This window comes from Hirsutella rhossiliensis, assembly GCF_020360975.1.
Source record: "Hirsutella rhossiliensis strain HR02 chromosome Unknown scaffold00002, whole genome shotgun sequence".
In the NCBI taxonomy this organism is placed as follows: Eukaryota; Fungi; Ascomycota; class Sordariomycetes; order Hypocreales; family Ophiocordycipitaceae; genus Hirsutella; species Hirsutella rhossiliensis.
Genome location: NW_025408668.1, coordinates 1,918,447 through 1,933,256, shown reverse-complemented (window position 1 = coordinate 1,933,256; position 14,810 = coordinate 1,918,447). Strand labels below are relative to the sequence as shown.

The 14,810-nt window shown below is 58.3% G+C and overlaps 3 protein-coding genes across 3 annotated transcripts; 1 reads left to right on the top strand and 2 right to left on the bottom strand.

Annotated features, from left to right (window-relative positions):
* Positions 1 to 3,926: 3,926 nt before the first annotated feature.
* On the bottom strand, positions 3,927 to 7,494 carry HRG_01777 (sodium/calcium exchanger protein; the record flags this gene model as incomplete). Its single annotated transcript, XM_044860248.1, has 4 exons — positions 3,927 to 4,355; positions 4,416 to 4,946; positions 4,992 to 7,249; positions 7,323 to 7,494. 4 exons carry the CDS (start codon positions 7,492 to 7,494, stop codon positions 3,927 to 3,929), a joined length of 3,390 nt encoding a protein of 1,129 aa, XP_044723881.1.
* A 1,796-nt stretch (positions 7,495 to 9,290) lies between these two features.
* Positions 9,291 to 10,516, top strand: HRG_01776 (ATPase family associated with various cellular activities (AAA) domain-containing protein; the record flags this gene model as incomplete). The annotated part of the gene is made up of 2 exons (XM_044860247.1): positions 9,291 to 9,525; positions 9,582 to 10,516. 2 exons carry the CDS (start codon positions 9,291 to 9,293, stop codon positions 10,514 to 10,516), a joined length of 1,170 nt encoding a protein of 389 aa, XP_044723880.1.
* A 410-nt stretch (positions 10,517 to 10,926) lies between these two features.
* HRG_01775 (meiotic chromosome segregation protein) lies at positions 10,927 to 12,065 on the bottom strand (the record flags this gene model as incomplete). The annotated part of the gene is made up of 3 exons (XM_044860246.1): positions 10,927 to 11,144; positions 11,278 to 11,730; positions 11,810 to 12,065. 3 exons carry the CDS (start codon positions 12,063 to 12,065, stop codon positions 10,927 to 10,929), a joined length of 927 nt encoding a protein of 308 aa, XP_044723879.1.
* Positions 12,066 to 14,810: the final 2,745 nt, after the last annotated feature.

The window sequence follows — 14,810 nt, the reverse complement described above, 5'->3', positions numbered from 1 at the left end:
CGACCGAGGAGGTGAACGAGCGTCTACGAATCGCGGCGGGAGTCGAGGCTCGGAAGAAGTCAAAGATTTTCTGATGATGATGATGAAAAATAAATGGGGAAGAATGAGGTAGGGGGAAAAAAGAGAGGGCGAGAATAGAAAAGGTTGGGTGAAAGGGGAAAGAAGAAATTGAGGGTGACGAGAGGAAGAAGGCGGGCACTAAGCATCAGGTGCTGTTGCCGCGGGGCCAAGTTTTAACTCGGCGAACAGTCGCCTGTACTTTCAGCGCTCGTCCTCCTATCATTTTCGTCGGCGGCGCCCAAGGAAATACCAATACAGGGCGGCCTTTAATCAGCCTGACGGCAAGCATCTGAGCAGCAGCGGCAGTAGCAAGAGAAATATGAAGAGAACAAATAAAACATGCCCATCGCTTTTCTCCAGAGCCCATGTTTCTCTCTCACTATCAAGATATGCTTCCAGTCCATCCACTCTCGCCGACCAAGCCAGCCGGCAGAAGCCCCCATCTGACAGTCTCCAAAAGACCAAACCGGCTTATTCCAACAGTCAAGCCCAGGGTGGTTTTCCATACCCAAGTATGGAAATACCCTTTCCATACTATGGCATGGACAGGGTATGGATATGGATCCATAGTATTTCAATACTCAGTCGATAATTGGCCAAATTGCGCCACTGACCGGGACCCCTACAGCGCCATCGTCCAGGGTCTGAGGGCCTTGAACACCGCTAATTCCCACACAAACACAAATCGCTTTCCCACCATTTTGCACCAACGCGTCGGACGAGTCAGTTGTCGAACTATGGATACTGCAAGTACGTTATCCTTCTTCGATGCTGAATCTATTTTGTCGGACTCTACGACATCAAGATCTCGCAATACAAGAGGCAAAGCGGCTATCGCAACGTGGAAGCATGCTCGCGTTGCAGCAGAGGGGGAGGAAGAGTTTAAGGGCCGAAATCGCCTTCTCTATTGCAGTCATTGTCCCCAGACAAACCCGTACAGAACTTCAGTTACCACTAACTTTCGAAAACATCTGGAGGAAAGCACGATATTCGAGTCGTGGAAGATTTGACTCCTCTTCAATCGTCCATCTTTGAGGGTTTGAGCAACTCTACCAGCAAGCACGGGACTTGGGCCGCACAACGGAGATTGAGTCGGAGGTCTTCAAACGCTACCTGGACCAAGACAAGATAAACAAAGCCTTAGCTTTGCTGATCGTCGCACGAAACCTTCCTTATCGAATTGTCGAATCCCGCGAATTTCACCTCTTCATTTCGACCTTGAACCCGGTCGCGAAGGACTATCTCCTTCCGCCCACTCGACTATTCCACGAATTATCGACAATCATTTCCAGTCGGCCAAGGATATCGTGCGAATGAAGCTCCAGTCAGCAAAATCAAGGTTCACCTCTCGCTTGACATTTGGACGTCCCCAATCGGCTCCTTCTTCTCGGAGTTTGCTCCCACTTTGTTGACCACGCACAAGAAGCACGACGGAAAGCTCTCCTTGCACTTCGGCCTGTGGCGAACCATTCCGGGAGGAGCAATTCGTTACACTTCTTCCCATCTTGCGGGACTTTGGTATTCTGCGACGCCTTGGAAGCATCGTTGGGGATAATTCGAGCACGAATGACACCTCTGCCGGGCAGTGAGCACGTATCTCAAGGAAGAGGGCGTCAAATGGGATCCTGAAGTTCACCGCCTCCGATGCCTAGGCCACGTTATCAACTTGGCAGTTCAAGCTTTCCTGTTCCAGAATTCTATTGACTTGAAAGAGGGCGAAATATGCGAAGACGCAGATGACCTGGCAAAAGTTCAAAGGCAGCGCACCGAATTTCGCCGCCTTGGACCACTTGGTAAGCTCCACAACCTGGTTGTCAACATCCGGAGTTCATCAGGACGCAGTGGAGAGTTTATGGAACTCGCTGAGAGGGCATTCCACTTGACAATCGTACGAGGTGGAATAGCTGGTATCAAATGCTGCATGTTGCCACTCAGCAGGAAACTGCCAGCGCTCTGGACACCTACACCAAGAATCATTTCGAAGATCTTTCTGCAGATTTTCTATTGCCGGAAGATTGGGCCCGGCTCCGAATAATTGAGAAGATCCTTCAACCGTTCGCCCGAGCGACATTAGCAACACAAGGGATCATGCGACCCTGGACAAAGTGCTCTTCACGATGGACGTCTTGATCCGATGCTTTGATGAAGCCCTGGTACCATGCCTTCCATTCCTCTGATCTCCTTGTGCAAGCGCTGAGATGGTGCAATAGGTCTCGTACAAATCAGACACCGAGCTGTCCTTTAGGATCAAACGAGGGTGGGAAGTCTTTGACAAATATTATAGCAAGACAGAAGCATCGCCTGTGAAAGGCCTCTAGTGAGTTGATACAACTAACTAGTCCCTATGCTGTTTACTATCAAGATAGAGAAGAAAGAAAGAAAGAAAGAGAATCTACTACATGAGAGCACAATAGCATTTTATAGCTTCGAGCCAATGGAAGGTTCTAGAAGCTAGGCGGCGCAGCCGCCGTTAAAGCGGCTTGCCCGTTACATCGCCCTATTATGCAGCTGCCTTGATCCTTCATCCCAGCTATCGCACAACATACATCCAGGCAAATTGGAAGAAGAAGTGGCAAAAACCTGCGTTCAAACAGGTCAAAGACCTTTGGCTCACATACCGAGACACTGTGGATGGCGCCCTCTCGCAACATTTACTAGATGACGATGATGACGAGGACCTTGACGCGTTTGATCGCATTTCAAGGAACCTGCAGAATTGCACTCGACCGTCAAGCCAGGACGAGTACGAAGATTACATTTCATGTGATCCGTACGACATTACGCCGACGACGGCCTTGTCATGGTGGCTTCAAGAGCAACAGAAAACGATGGCACAAGCTATCACAAATGGCCATAGACATCCTATCAATGCCGGCGATGAGTGATGAACCTGAGCGGGTGTTCTCAGGGCGCGTCGCACAATCTCATGGGAAAGAGCCCAATTGGACGCGAAACAAGTCGAAAAGGGAGAATGCTTAAAGCATTGGCTCAAGAACGATATCTTGCAAGGGGCCGAGGGTGGTGGCGGGTCCCCAGATTTTGGGTAAAATCCTGGCTCAACTTCTACGCCTGTTTCCTGCAAAAGGAGCAAATTTCTGCTTGGCATCCCCTTAACCGGTCGTCTGTCATTACGTTCACGTTAACTGTTCCTTGATTTTTCATTGATTCATGTCGTGTTTGGCACGTTTTGCCGAGACCATATAGGTGAGCTGTTGCGGGATGCGCACGGACCAAGAATGGAAAGGTGTATTGCAATACTTGCAATAAATGTGGGGCGATACTCCAGTATGGATTGCACACCTTTCCATATATGGAAAACCACCCTGGTCAAGCCGTTTCCCTCAGAGACGAATCAGCATCGACGACAGACGCCTTTCTTTTTCCCACTTCTTGATCTCGGTCAGTCCATTAGTTTGTTAACAGTGGCACCGCCCCCAAACCGACCGCCAATAAGCTCCTCGTCCCCCGCCCAATCGGGCAAGCAGCCAAAAGGGCGCTCCACCAGCGTCTCATGAACCTTGGCAAGTATTCCATTGGGCCTCTTGTTACAGACTCCCTGCCATGATGACCACGGCACACCCTCTAGCAATGCTTCCGACTGTCCCCAATGGTATATCCTGGCGCCCAGAGCGCGCAAACCGAGCCACTACAAGGTTGTATATGTAAATATGCGTGTCAAAAAAAGGAAAAGCACAAGCCTCGACGCGAGCAGCAGACAGTCGCCTGCTTGGGTCAACAGCCGTGTGTGGGCCACGCCGGCCGCCGGCCAGCCTCGTGTATGGCGGGTATCAATGGCACTCGGGTGCAAATGACCAAAGCGTGTGGGTGTCCGAGACACTCGGGGAGAGCCGACTCCCCCGCCTCCCTCAAGCCGCGAAAGCTGGCCCGCCCCTCGATCGGCCAATCGTCTTGTAGCTCTCGTAATTTCCGTTTGCCCCCATCACGTCGAATCTCGCCGCCCCCATCACGTCCGACGTGTAGCCGCTGAAAAAGTACCCGGTCACAACAACCATGTACGTCAGGAGCAGGATGCTGCCCTTGAAGTAGTTGCTCTTCCCCTCGCCGTACACGTAGCTCAGCAGAAACACGCACAGGATGACTGTCACCATGTCCCACTGCGGAAACAGCAGCGCAAACGTGTACGAGCCGGCGTCGGCCCCTTTCGAGGTTGCGGGGAACCACGCCGAGTACAGCACCAGGCAGGGGATCTGGAGCAGGCACACCTGCAGGGCGTAGGCCGAGCCAATCTCCATGGACAGGGCAATGTTTCCGTTCATGGCGAACGAGATGGCGTTCTGTCATGGATCCACGTCAGCAGGGGCACATAGCCTTCGTCCTCCTCGGACACCACTTACCAGAAACTCGGTCGTGTTGGGAACCAGGGCAAACAAGGTGATGCCAAGAAACTTTTGGTCGATCGAGAAGCTTTCCAAAACGACGTCCACGGTGTTAACGAGGATCTCGGCAATGATTGCGTACAATATCGTCGCCCCGAGGAGGATGACGGAGCTCTTGGTGCGGCTCCAGTTCGGCGCGTCGTGCCCGTCGTGGCCCCCGCCGTGAACCGTCGCCGTCTCCGCGCCAGCAGTGGCCGGCCCCTCCCCCATGTCAATGACGGCACCGGGTCGAGGAGGCGGATGGGTTTTGGACGTGACAGTCGATACACTGGGCACGCCAGACATCTTGCGTGAGAAGCGGTCGCGGGACGCAATCGTGGCGGCGGTGGCGGCAATCTCGGCAACTTCGCGAGCCAGGGCCGTGTTTTCGGCCTGGCTGAGGCCGGGAACATGGACAGTCGAGCGGGCAGCCTCGTGACCCTTGGGAGGGACGACGTGCACCGTGTTGGTCGTGCCGTTTGGCGCCGCATCCTGGGTCGCCGTCGATGCCTGCCGGTGCGAGTCCTCGGCGCCGAGACCCGGCTGTAGGCCAACCTGCTTCAGCGACTGTCCGAGGATGCGCTTGTACAGGTGCGAGTCGCGAATGTCGGCTCCCGAAGCTTCAGCTCCCGACGGCTGCAGGCTTTTAATCACAGACGCCTGGATATGGTCCTCGTGCTTCTTCTCCTCCACCTCGGCGTTCCAGATGACGGCCGCGTGCGTTCGCAGAGTGAACCACAGGCCAATCAGGTACGAGAAAAACAGCATGGCCGCCGCGAGGTAGCAGTATGGCCGCACGGCCTCGAGATAGAACCGGTCATCCAGTGCGGGCGACTGCGAAAAGTAGCAGCGATGGCAGTCTCGCGTCTGCTTCGGGCCGTCGGTGCGGCCAGTGTTCCAGTCCTCGCAGTCCAGGCAGTTGAGCTCGTGGGTGCCGTAGATCTGGTAAAAGAGCGTCGGGCCAAAGGCGCCGACGACTGCAAAGAGCAGCATCGTCGACGTGACCCCGGCAGACTTTGCGTTGAAGCGCTGCGTCTTGCGCTTGATGGCGCCAAAGCACATGGAGATGCCCGGCAGAAACAGGATGCCGGCAAAGATGCTCCCGACGATGCTTCCTTCGACCAGCTGGCCCTTGCCCTGGCTGAGAGCAACGCAGTAGAGAAAGACCTCGACCACGGTTGCAAAGAGGGCGTTGATGGCGGCGCCCAGGCCCATTGACGACTGCGCCGAGATGGACGCCACGGCCTGGCCGATGAAATACGCCAGCGGGATAATCGACAGCAAGGCCGCGCAAAAGAGAAAAGCCGGGGACGTGATCTGGTTCTGCACGTGCAAGACGCGGTCCAGCACCATCCAGTCAAAGATGACAAAGATGACGACGGCCATGAGGTTGATGAGGAAGATGTTTGTGCCGTCGACCGTGTACTTCCAGTACTTGGAGCCCACGGCCCTGTAGGTGCACAGCAAGATGGACGAGTCGGGCGCGTCCTCGTCGCGCGAGTACTTGACGTGCGATTCGAAGGAGACGGCCAGCGGGTGTCGGCGGAGGTGGTCGAAGAGGAGGATGGAGACCTTGCCCATGGGGATCCAGAAGACGAGGAACCAGCAGATGGCGGAGACGAGGATGAGGCACGGAGAAATGAGGCAGTAGAAGAAGAGGAAGAAGATGACGCGGCCAATGTTCCACTGGCCGCGGCCAAAGAGCCTTCGCCGCCGCGTCTTGTTGTTGGAGCTGCCGCCGTGCTCGCCGCGTCGTCCGCGCCCCAGCAGGCTTTCCGTTTCGCTCGGCTCCGAGTCGATGCTCCTCCTCGAACGCCCAACAATGGATCGGTTGCGGTCGGGCCCGAAGAAGAGTCGGCCGTACTCGAGATCGCCGCTCTGCCACTGCTCGTACTCGGAGATGCTCCGGCCCTCGTCGGCATCCTCGTGCAGGTATGCCTCATCTTTTTCGAGCCGAACGAACTTTCCAAACGGGTAAAAGAGGTAGCCGGCCAGACCCCAAAGCACTCTCCCGTACTCGCCGCCGCTCCGTGTCGCAGCGAAGAGCAGACAGACGACGGCGCCAAAGGCCGCGAGAGTGGCCATCCACCATCCGAAACACAGGGTCCAGAGGAGGTTGAAGAGGAGGAGCCAATGGCTCACCCGGCCACCGGGAGTCGAGTGGATATCGGCCTGGGCGGTTTTCTGGATGGAGCGGTCCTTTTTGTAGAGGGCGGGCTTCCAGACTCGGATACCAAAGGGATGCGTCTGGTTGATTGCCTGCTGGCGGTCCTTGAGGGTAAAGCTCTCGGCGTCGCTAATGTCGCCATCGGAATTGCAGTCGGACTGCTCGTCGAGGGGTGATTCTTGCTCTGGCTCCGAGCCGTCGTCCTCGTCCTCTTCCTCCTCGGCCGTCGTCGGCGGGACACCACGATCTTCGGGTTCGGGGCCGTCGTCACCGGTGTGAAGCGAGGGCAATCGCGCCGAGCCCGGAGGTTGTGGTGGCGGTGGTGGTGGTGGTGGTGGTGGTGGTGGCCGGCGCTTCGAAGCGTAACCGGGGGGCAGGTCACGGTGGCGGTGGACGGCATCGGCCTCGACCTCGTGGGTGTCGTCGTCTGCGGAGAAGAGGTCTCCTCGGTGAGGCGTGTTGGACGATATGCGGCGCGACAGGGGAGGCTTGCGGGGCAGACGAGACATGGACTTGATGCGATCAGGGGCGGCAAGGCTGGGGCGGGACTGCTGGACAGAGGCCCTCTGCTGCGATCGGTCGAGCGTTGGCTCTACGGGGCTTCTGCTGCTGCTGGCCGTGGCGGTGGCCGAAGACTGCATGGATCCTGGTTGGGAGGAGCCGCGTCAGCAACAATGACGGAGGAGGGAGCACTGGGAGGAGACGAGCTCGATGCTCACCATATCCAGGGCCGTCTGGGCGGTGTCGCACCGTCTCGTTGGACTGGAAGCTTGCCGACAAGTCGTCGACGAGTTCGACTCTCACAGCGGGATTGCGGACATCTGTGGGCGAGGCGGCACCGGGCGAAGGGGGTGGCGGGCGACGCCGTGCGGGCGTGCCCTCTCGATCCATGCTTGGTGGTGGCCGTGGAATATGGAGGTGAAGGCGAGGACAAGAGATGTGGAAGCGCTGCGGGCCAGGACGGGCCGTCGGCAGCTGCGTTGGCGCGGAGTTGCTCGTCAACGGCGAGGTGGGATACACGGTCTAGACGCGACCCAAGGTGTGTGTATCAAGCGGCGCGGGAGAGACAGACGTCGGGGACACGTCGTTGACGTTGGGTGGGGGAGTGATGAAGTCTGGAGTGGATTCGCCCCTCGGTGGTAGCGAGGTAGAGCCTGGAGGCACAGGGCATGTGCGGGTCAGCAAAGGCGGCAGCGTCGGGCCACGAGTCGGCGGCCAAAACGAGTTGGTGGCGCTGTGCTTGAGCGGCAAGCGCACCGGGCACGTGTAGCAGGCAGGAGGCCCGAGTTTATAGCCAAGGAAGGGTAAAGGGTGGTCAAGAAACACAGCCAAGCAATATTCTGCTGCGGTTGGACCGTTGGGGCCGAGCCAAGCCGGAGCTGGTGGACCAGCAAGACGCGCGAGAGCGGCACCTAAATAAACGGGCCAAGATTGCCGTCTTTATGCCTTGTCGCGTGCCTCGCGAACCGCTCCCACTCGCTCCCTTTTGCATCCATGAATGACGCTCCCTCCGTCTGTACCACCCAACACTACGGATACCACCTACCTTGCTTCTCACTCAAGGGCGGCCAAGGGGAAATCATTTCTTGATTACTCGCTCAAGGTGCTGTAAATCGGGGGGCTGGCCAAGGGCGAAATCCCGAGGGGGCACCAGACTCGCCTTGTCGAATCTGGTGATGCACCGCATCGACCCCGTGCTCCATGAAAGCTGTCCAAAAGATGCTTAGCCTCCCTCCCAGACATGTAAACAAGCGGCCATGAATCGAGGAAAAAAAGAAAGCAAAAAATGCCCCCTTGTTCAACTTGAAGAGATCCACCGGCATATAAGACGCAGACGCACGTGGACTAGACGGACAATCATCCAAAGGCACTACCACAACAACAATCAACGGCGGTGCCCTCGATGGACGGCAGCACGGATCACGAGGCTTGGCATCTGGCCCCCCCTCTCCGACGAAGCCCGAGAACCTACCATACCTGCTGCCATGGTGGTGGACTTGCAGCCCAAGGCGAGGACTTTTCCCTGCACGGCTGGGCATGCGAGTGATGGATGGCCACGGCCAAGCACCATTGGAAGCCTCGCTCGATAAGCCGTCGCCGTAGCCTTGGACGAGAGGTCTTGGCACCAGGTGTTGGTGGCCATGCGCGAGTAGAGACAATGGACCAATGACGGTCGACACTCACCAGTGGCCTGTGATAACGCATGTATGCATGTAGCACTCGGCACTATGTGGATAAGTTGTGCCTCCGTTGTGCCTCCCCCACCGGCATGCGCGCGGCCTTGGCCTCCGCACCGACCGGACCAAGGCGGCTGATGGAGCTCCGACGTCCGTGTGGCTTGGTCTGTTACGGCAGAGTGTTGTTCCGCTCCGTCATGCGCCGGCTTGCCGACCCTCTGGAGCAGGTGCCACAGAGCCAGGGAGCGAAAGCCACACACTGTACCTAGTACTGCCGCGCGCGGCCCTTCTCCCACGTTCCCTGCCGTCTCGAGTACCTATCTGCAAACAAGCTTACGAGAACATCCGGCAGCCTTGCCAGCCTGAGGCCAGTCGACTTCCAACCTCCAACGCCAGCATACAATCCACGCCGCAGTCCCTCTCGCAGCAGCACCAGCCATTCCCCGTGTCCAGCAGCAGTCTCCTTATCCCCTCCCATCCAGTCTCGAGCGCATCTGACCACCGCCCACGATGGCGCTGGACGAGTACTACCACAACAAAATCGAGGCCATGAAGCTCGAGATCCTCAAGGGTCAAGCAGCTCTGCGCCGCCTCGAGGCCCAGCGCAACGACTACAACTCCCGTGTCCGGTTACTTCGAGAGGAGCTGGGTCTGCTGCAGCAGCCGGGCTCCTACGTCGGCGAGGTCGTCAAGGTTATGAGCACCAAGAAGATCCTCGTCAAGGTGCACCCCGAAGGCAAATACGGTTCGTTGGCCCTGCATGCACGCGGCGCCTCGATTCTAATGCTCACACCCCAACAGTCGTCGATGTGTCCGACAGCGTTGACGTCGCCAAGCTCACCCCCGGCAAGCGAGTCACCCTCCTCTCCGACAGCTACAAGCTCGAGAAGCTGCTACCTTCGTCCGTCGACCCCCTCGTCTCCCTCATGATGGTCGAAAAGGTCCCCGACAGCACATACGACATGATTGGTGGCCTGGATCAGCAGATCAAGGAAATCAAGGAAGTCATCGAGCTCGGTCTCAAGCATCCCGAGCTGTTCGAGTCCCTCGGCATCGCCCAGCCCAAGGGCGTGCTGCTCTACGGCCCGCCCGGCACGGGAAAGACGCTGCTGGCGCGAGCCGTCGCCCACCACACGGCCTGCAAGTTTATCAGAGTCTCGGGCTCGGAGCTGGTGCAAAAGTACATTGGCGAGGGCAGCCGGATGGTCCGGGAGCTCTTCATCATGGCGCGCGAGCACGCGCCGTCCATCATCTTTATGGACGAGATTGACAGCATTGGCTCGTCGCGCGTCGAGGGCTCATCGGGCGGCGACTCGGAAGTCCAGCGAACCATGCTGGAGCTGCTCAACCAGCTCGACGGCTTCGAGCCCACCAAGAACATCAAGGTCATCATGGCCACCAACCGCCTCGACATTCTCGACCCGGCCCTGCTGCGGCCGGGGCGCATCGACCGCAAGATCGAGTTCCCCCCGCCAAGCGTCGAGGCCCGCGCCGACATTCTGCGCATCCACAGCCGCAAGATGAATCTGACGCGCGGCATCAACCTGACAAAGATTGCCGAGAAGATGAACGGCTGCTCGGGCGCCGAGCTCAAGGGCGTCTGCACCGAGTCAGGCATGTATGCCCTGCGCGAGCGGAGAGTGCACGTCACGCAAGAGGACTTTGAGCTGGCCACGGCCAAGATTCTCAACAAGCACGACGACAAGGAGGTGTCGCTCGGCAAGCTGTGGAAGTAGTTGGGATCGGCAATGGGGCTTGGCAGGTGCCACGGAGCGGTATATACATCGGTTGCGATGGAAGCACAGGCGGAGAGCGGAGCGGAGGCTGTACGGATATTTACTGTACCAATACTCCAACGCGGGATGCCCTGCCACGCGGCCTGTGATTCTGCCTGCCTTGAGATGTGTGTCACTGACCTTGCTCACGCGCGTACGGCGCAACTTTTTCGATTTAAATCCATTTTGAGCGTCTGACTGAGAAGCCTACCTTACTTGACTCAGACAAGGGAGCAGAATCACGGCTCGCAACACATGTCGCCACATGCAGTCAATCCAACACCGGAGATGCACGGACACGGCCATCCACCATGTCCCGATCCCCGGACACGCGAATCACCCTCGAGAGGCGGGGATGCAGGCCCGTCTGCCTAGTTGCCGCGGGCTTCAACCTCGCCGATGGGAGAGACGATGCCGTGCATGCCGGCGTAGCTCGAGGACTGGGCGGGCTTCCAGCCGAGACTGGCGAGCAGCTCAGGGTCCTCGACGCGGAAGACCTGGACGTGGAGCGGGCGGCAGCACTTGACCATATCCTTTTGGCTGTCGTCGCCGAAGCCCCAGGCTGAGAGGTCGCCGCCAGGACAGGTGCCTAGACGCAGGGGTCTCTCAGTTAGCCGACGGACAGCAGCCTCGCATTCCCTCTCCTTTTCTCTCATCTTGCGCACACTCCCTTCCAGCTTGCACACGCACCCAAGGAAGAGAAGGAAGGGGGGCAAACGCACTCAACGCCATGAGCAGATCCTGCTCGGCCAGGAACTCGACACAGTCCCCCGCGCGCGCAGGACAAGGGCTCATAAAGTACCGGCCCCTCTCGTCCAGCCCCGTGACCTGGAAGACGTTGAGCACATCGTGGACGTCGGCCTCGGCCAGGCCCCAGGGCAGGACGGCGCGGGCGAGGTTGGAGTGGCAGTGGAAGTCGTAGCGGGCGCCCGGGTCGAGGACGGCGTTGACGTAGGGGTCGCAGCGGGTGCCGAGCAGGTCGTGGACGCGGCCGCCGCGGGCGTCGACGCCGTACCAGGCCAGGCTGTCGTGCAGCAGGGTGGCAAGCGGGCGCATGTAGGGCAGCGTGGACCAGAGGCGGTCGTGCGTCGTGACGTGTGACGCGTGCAGTTGGCGGGTGCGGCTGGCCCAGAAGCGCTCGCGCGGGTTGTGGCGGTTCCAGATGTTCAGGTCTCCTACATTCATTCATCAGCCTTTCATCTCAATCTTGTCCATCTCCAGCGGCAGACGGCGACTAATGGCCTGCCTGCTTACCTACTTGCGGCCCCTCGGGCGTGCTGATGCGCACAATGGACCCGGCCGGCGCCTCCCACGCCCTGCCGGAGCGAATGGGCAGCGTGAACTCTTCGGCGAGGACGCGGGGTGCGCTCTGGATGGCCTCGTAGGCCTCCTTGTCGACAGCCAGCGGGGACCCGGCCTTGGGCAGATAGGCCGGCACGGGCGGGGGGACGTTGTCGCGGGCCTTGAGCCGCTCTTCCATTGTCTCTGCGTGCTGTGGGGGCTGGGCCATGTTGGGCGTCTGATTTGAGGCTATTCCCAGGTGGTGGGTGTTGCAGGTGTGGACGGGCTGGTTATCGGGGGACAGACAGGCTGCGGTCGGTGGTCTTTAAAGATGGCCGGGTGCGAGATTTGTGGATGGCTTGGTCAAATAAGATCCGGATAACTCTATTATTATTCTGTGCGGCATTTCACTCGCCGTTTGTTTCCAGGGGCCGGAACGGGGTGGAGGACACTGACAAGAGCCATGACTCTACGGTGGACTCCGGGCCGAGATGCGGGCGTCGGGAAAGCCCTCCACGGCGGTGGACCCGGGGGCTGCGGGGGGCCGGGGAAGCGGGGGACATCGGCTCTTGGAGGCTTTCTGTTTCTCTCAAGTCAAGGATCATGCGTCTTGGCGACGCCGTTGCTTTGATTGATGGCCATTCCAATCATGCAATGCTTTGTCCTTGCTTCTATTGCTATCATGTGCAAAACTCGGTGCCACCGTCTCCGCGTTGGATCTCAATCATGCGTCTCCTGCGTGCAAAGTCGACTTTGACGGCGATTATACACGACTCGGCAGAGAAAGCGCCCATGTGCCACCATATGAATTGCAAGCCCAATGTCAGGAGGAAACAGAACCCCCGTTGCGTTCCATGACCCTGCCCGCCGGGTAATTCAAGAGCACGTACAGAGAGTACCGCACATGTAAATCCCCCGAAACTGACAACCTTGGCGCACGCAAACGCACGGGCGTGCGCCATGTAAGTTGTTGGTCGATCAACAATAGCGGCGGCAGGGCGCCAAGTCCCCGGTGCTGCTCCCCGCCAGACACGCCGGTCTAGAAGCCCTTTTTTCCCCTCCTTTTCTCTTCTTGTGTAAGATCTGCTGTGGGCTTGCTGACCGGTAACAAATATGTTGTGTGCGTGCGTGTGTGTGTGTGCGTGTGTGTGTGGGAGAGAGCCTGTGTGTGTGCCGGTGTCCTTGTCAGCCAAAGCAAAGGGCTCGTTGGACAACAAGGAGCCGTACGACGTTGCACACATGCTGGGGGGTGAAGGCTACGGGCGAATGGGAGGCAGACAAAAAGGGCTTTGCCCTCAACCTCCCGCTCCTCTCGCCATGCACCCACACAGGGCCGGATTGCCCAACTCGTGCTGTGCTTTTGCTACCCGGCCAAACCTGCACCTCGAGCCACGATAATGGAGGAGGCCTGTGGACCAAAGGGAGGCCGGGGAGCATGGTCCGGCTACCCAAGGAGGGTCTGGCTGAGTCCAAGCCTGAACCCTTGCAACCCACAGGTTGGCTGCAGGAGCCATCGTGGGGGGAATGTCGATCACCAAGCTCGTCTAGGAAGCTTGGCCAGAGCCCTCGGCACCGGTAGAGGTCAAAGGGTCCGAGACTTGGCCGCATGCAGCTGGTGGTAGGCCTGAGCTCTGCATGATCCGTCTCTTGCTGGATGTTCGTCCCGTGGTCGAGTCAAGGGAGCGTGTCTTTCATAATACATCAAGAGTCATACTCACAGCTACACGAGCAGGAAAGGGCATGTCCGTCGACTTCCACAAGACGCCGTCTGATGATGGATGGCAAGCAGTGCCCCTGGCCTCGGCAGCGTCATCAATGGATACAGTGCTGCCACTTGTCAGTGACTAGCCTTAGTGACGGTCTGACGCCACCGGTCATGCAAAGACACATCGGGAATAATAGGCAATATCGGACTTGTTTGCATCGGCAGCACGCAGCACATGCATGTGCCGCACGTGCAAGAAGATGGCGATATTCATGCGCAAGACTTTGCCAATACGAGCGGCCGCATGCACTCAGGGTCCAGCCGGCCTTGACATGCCGGTGGGATGTGAACATGAGTCTCCGACTCGCGGGGGAGGCCGAGTCGGGGTGGGACAGAAGCTCTAGAACGGGCCGTGGAGCCATGGTCAGGTACGCGTGACGGCAGAATGGGCTGATGTTCTTGGGCCGTGATTCGTGGAGCCTGTGTGTGCGAGCGCGGGTGACTCGCCACGTTGCTTGAGGCTGCGGGCTGAAGGGACGATTCCATCATGCACGGCTACCAAGCAGCAGTCGTGTTTCACCATGGCCGCTTATCCGGAAACGCTATCTGAGACCACGCCTCGGGATTTCCATGCAGGTGAAGCATCTGATGCGGATAGGAAGCAGGCAGGGAGTAGAAACTCCGCTGGACCGTGACATTTGTGTCTCTGGCATTGCAACGACGATGGACGTTGTAAGATATGTCTGCACTCCTTTTTGTGTCGGGTAGGCATGCAAGAGGGGACGCTCGTGTAGAGTGGTGTGTCAATGCCGCGAGACGGTCGATCATTGACGCGGATATAACTTTATAAATGTACAGTGCGTGTGCTCTCATCGACAGTGGTGAGCCAGAGACGGGGGGGAAAGGGTTTGAAAGGCAGCCTCAAGACTCGTGCAAGTGGCAGAAGCGTTAGAGAGGAGATGACGTGAGCGGGCGTCCGTGGGCGCTGTTGCGTCAAAAAAAGGCTTGGCAGGGCTGACGTCATGCGGCGGCGGCGGCGGCGGCGGCGGCGACTTCGGATCAAGCCAAAACCAAAGGGCAGACGACTTCTTTTGGATGGCTAAAAATAGCAGTAGCATGCGCTCGACGATAAAGAAATGCCATATTTCTCGGCAAAAGCCATGTTGCGCGTGGCCAAGGACAACAAGTCATGCGCAGGGATTTCCGGTTCCCACCTCGAAGGCGTCGCGAGAGTGACATGCGGAGTACGGAGTATTACCGGTAGATAAA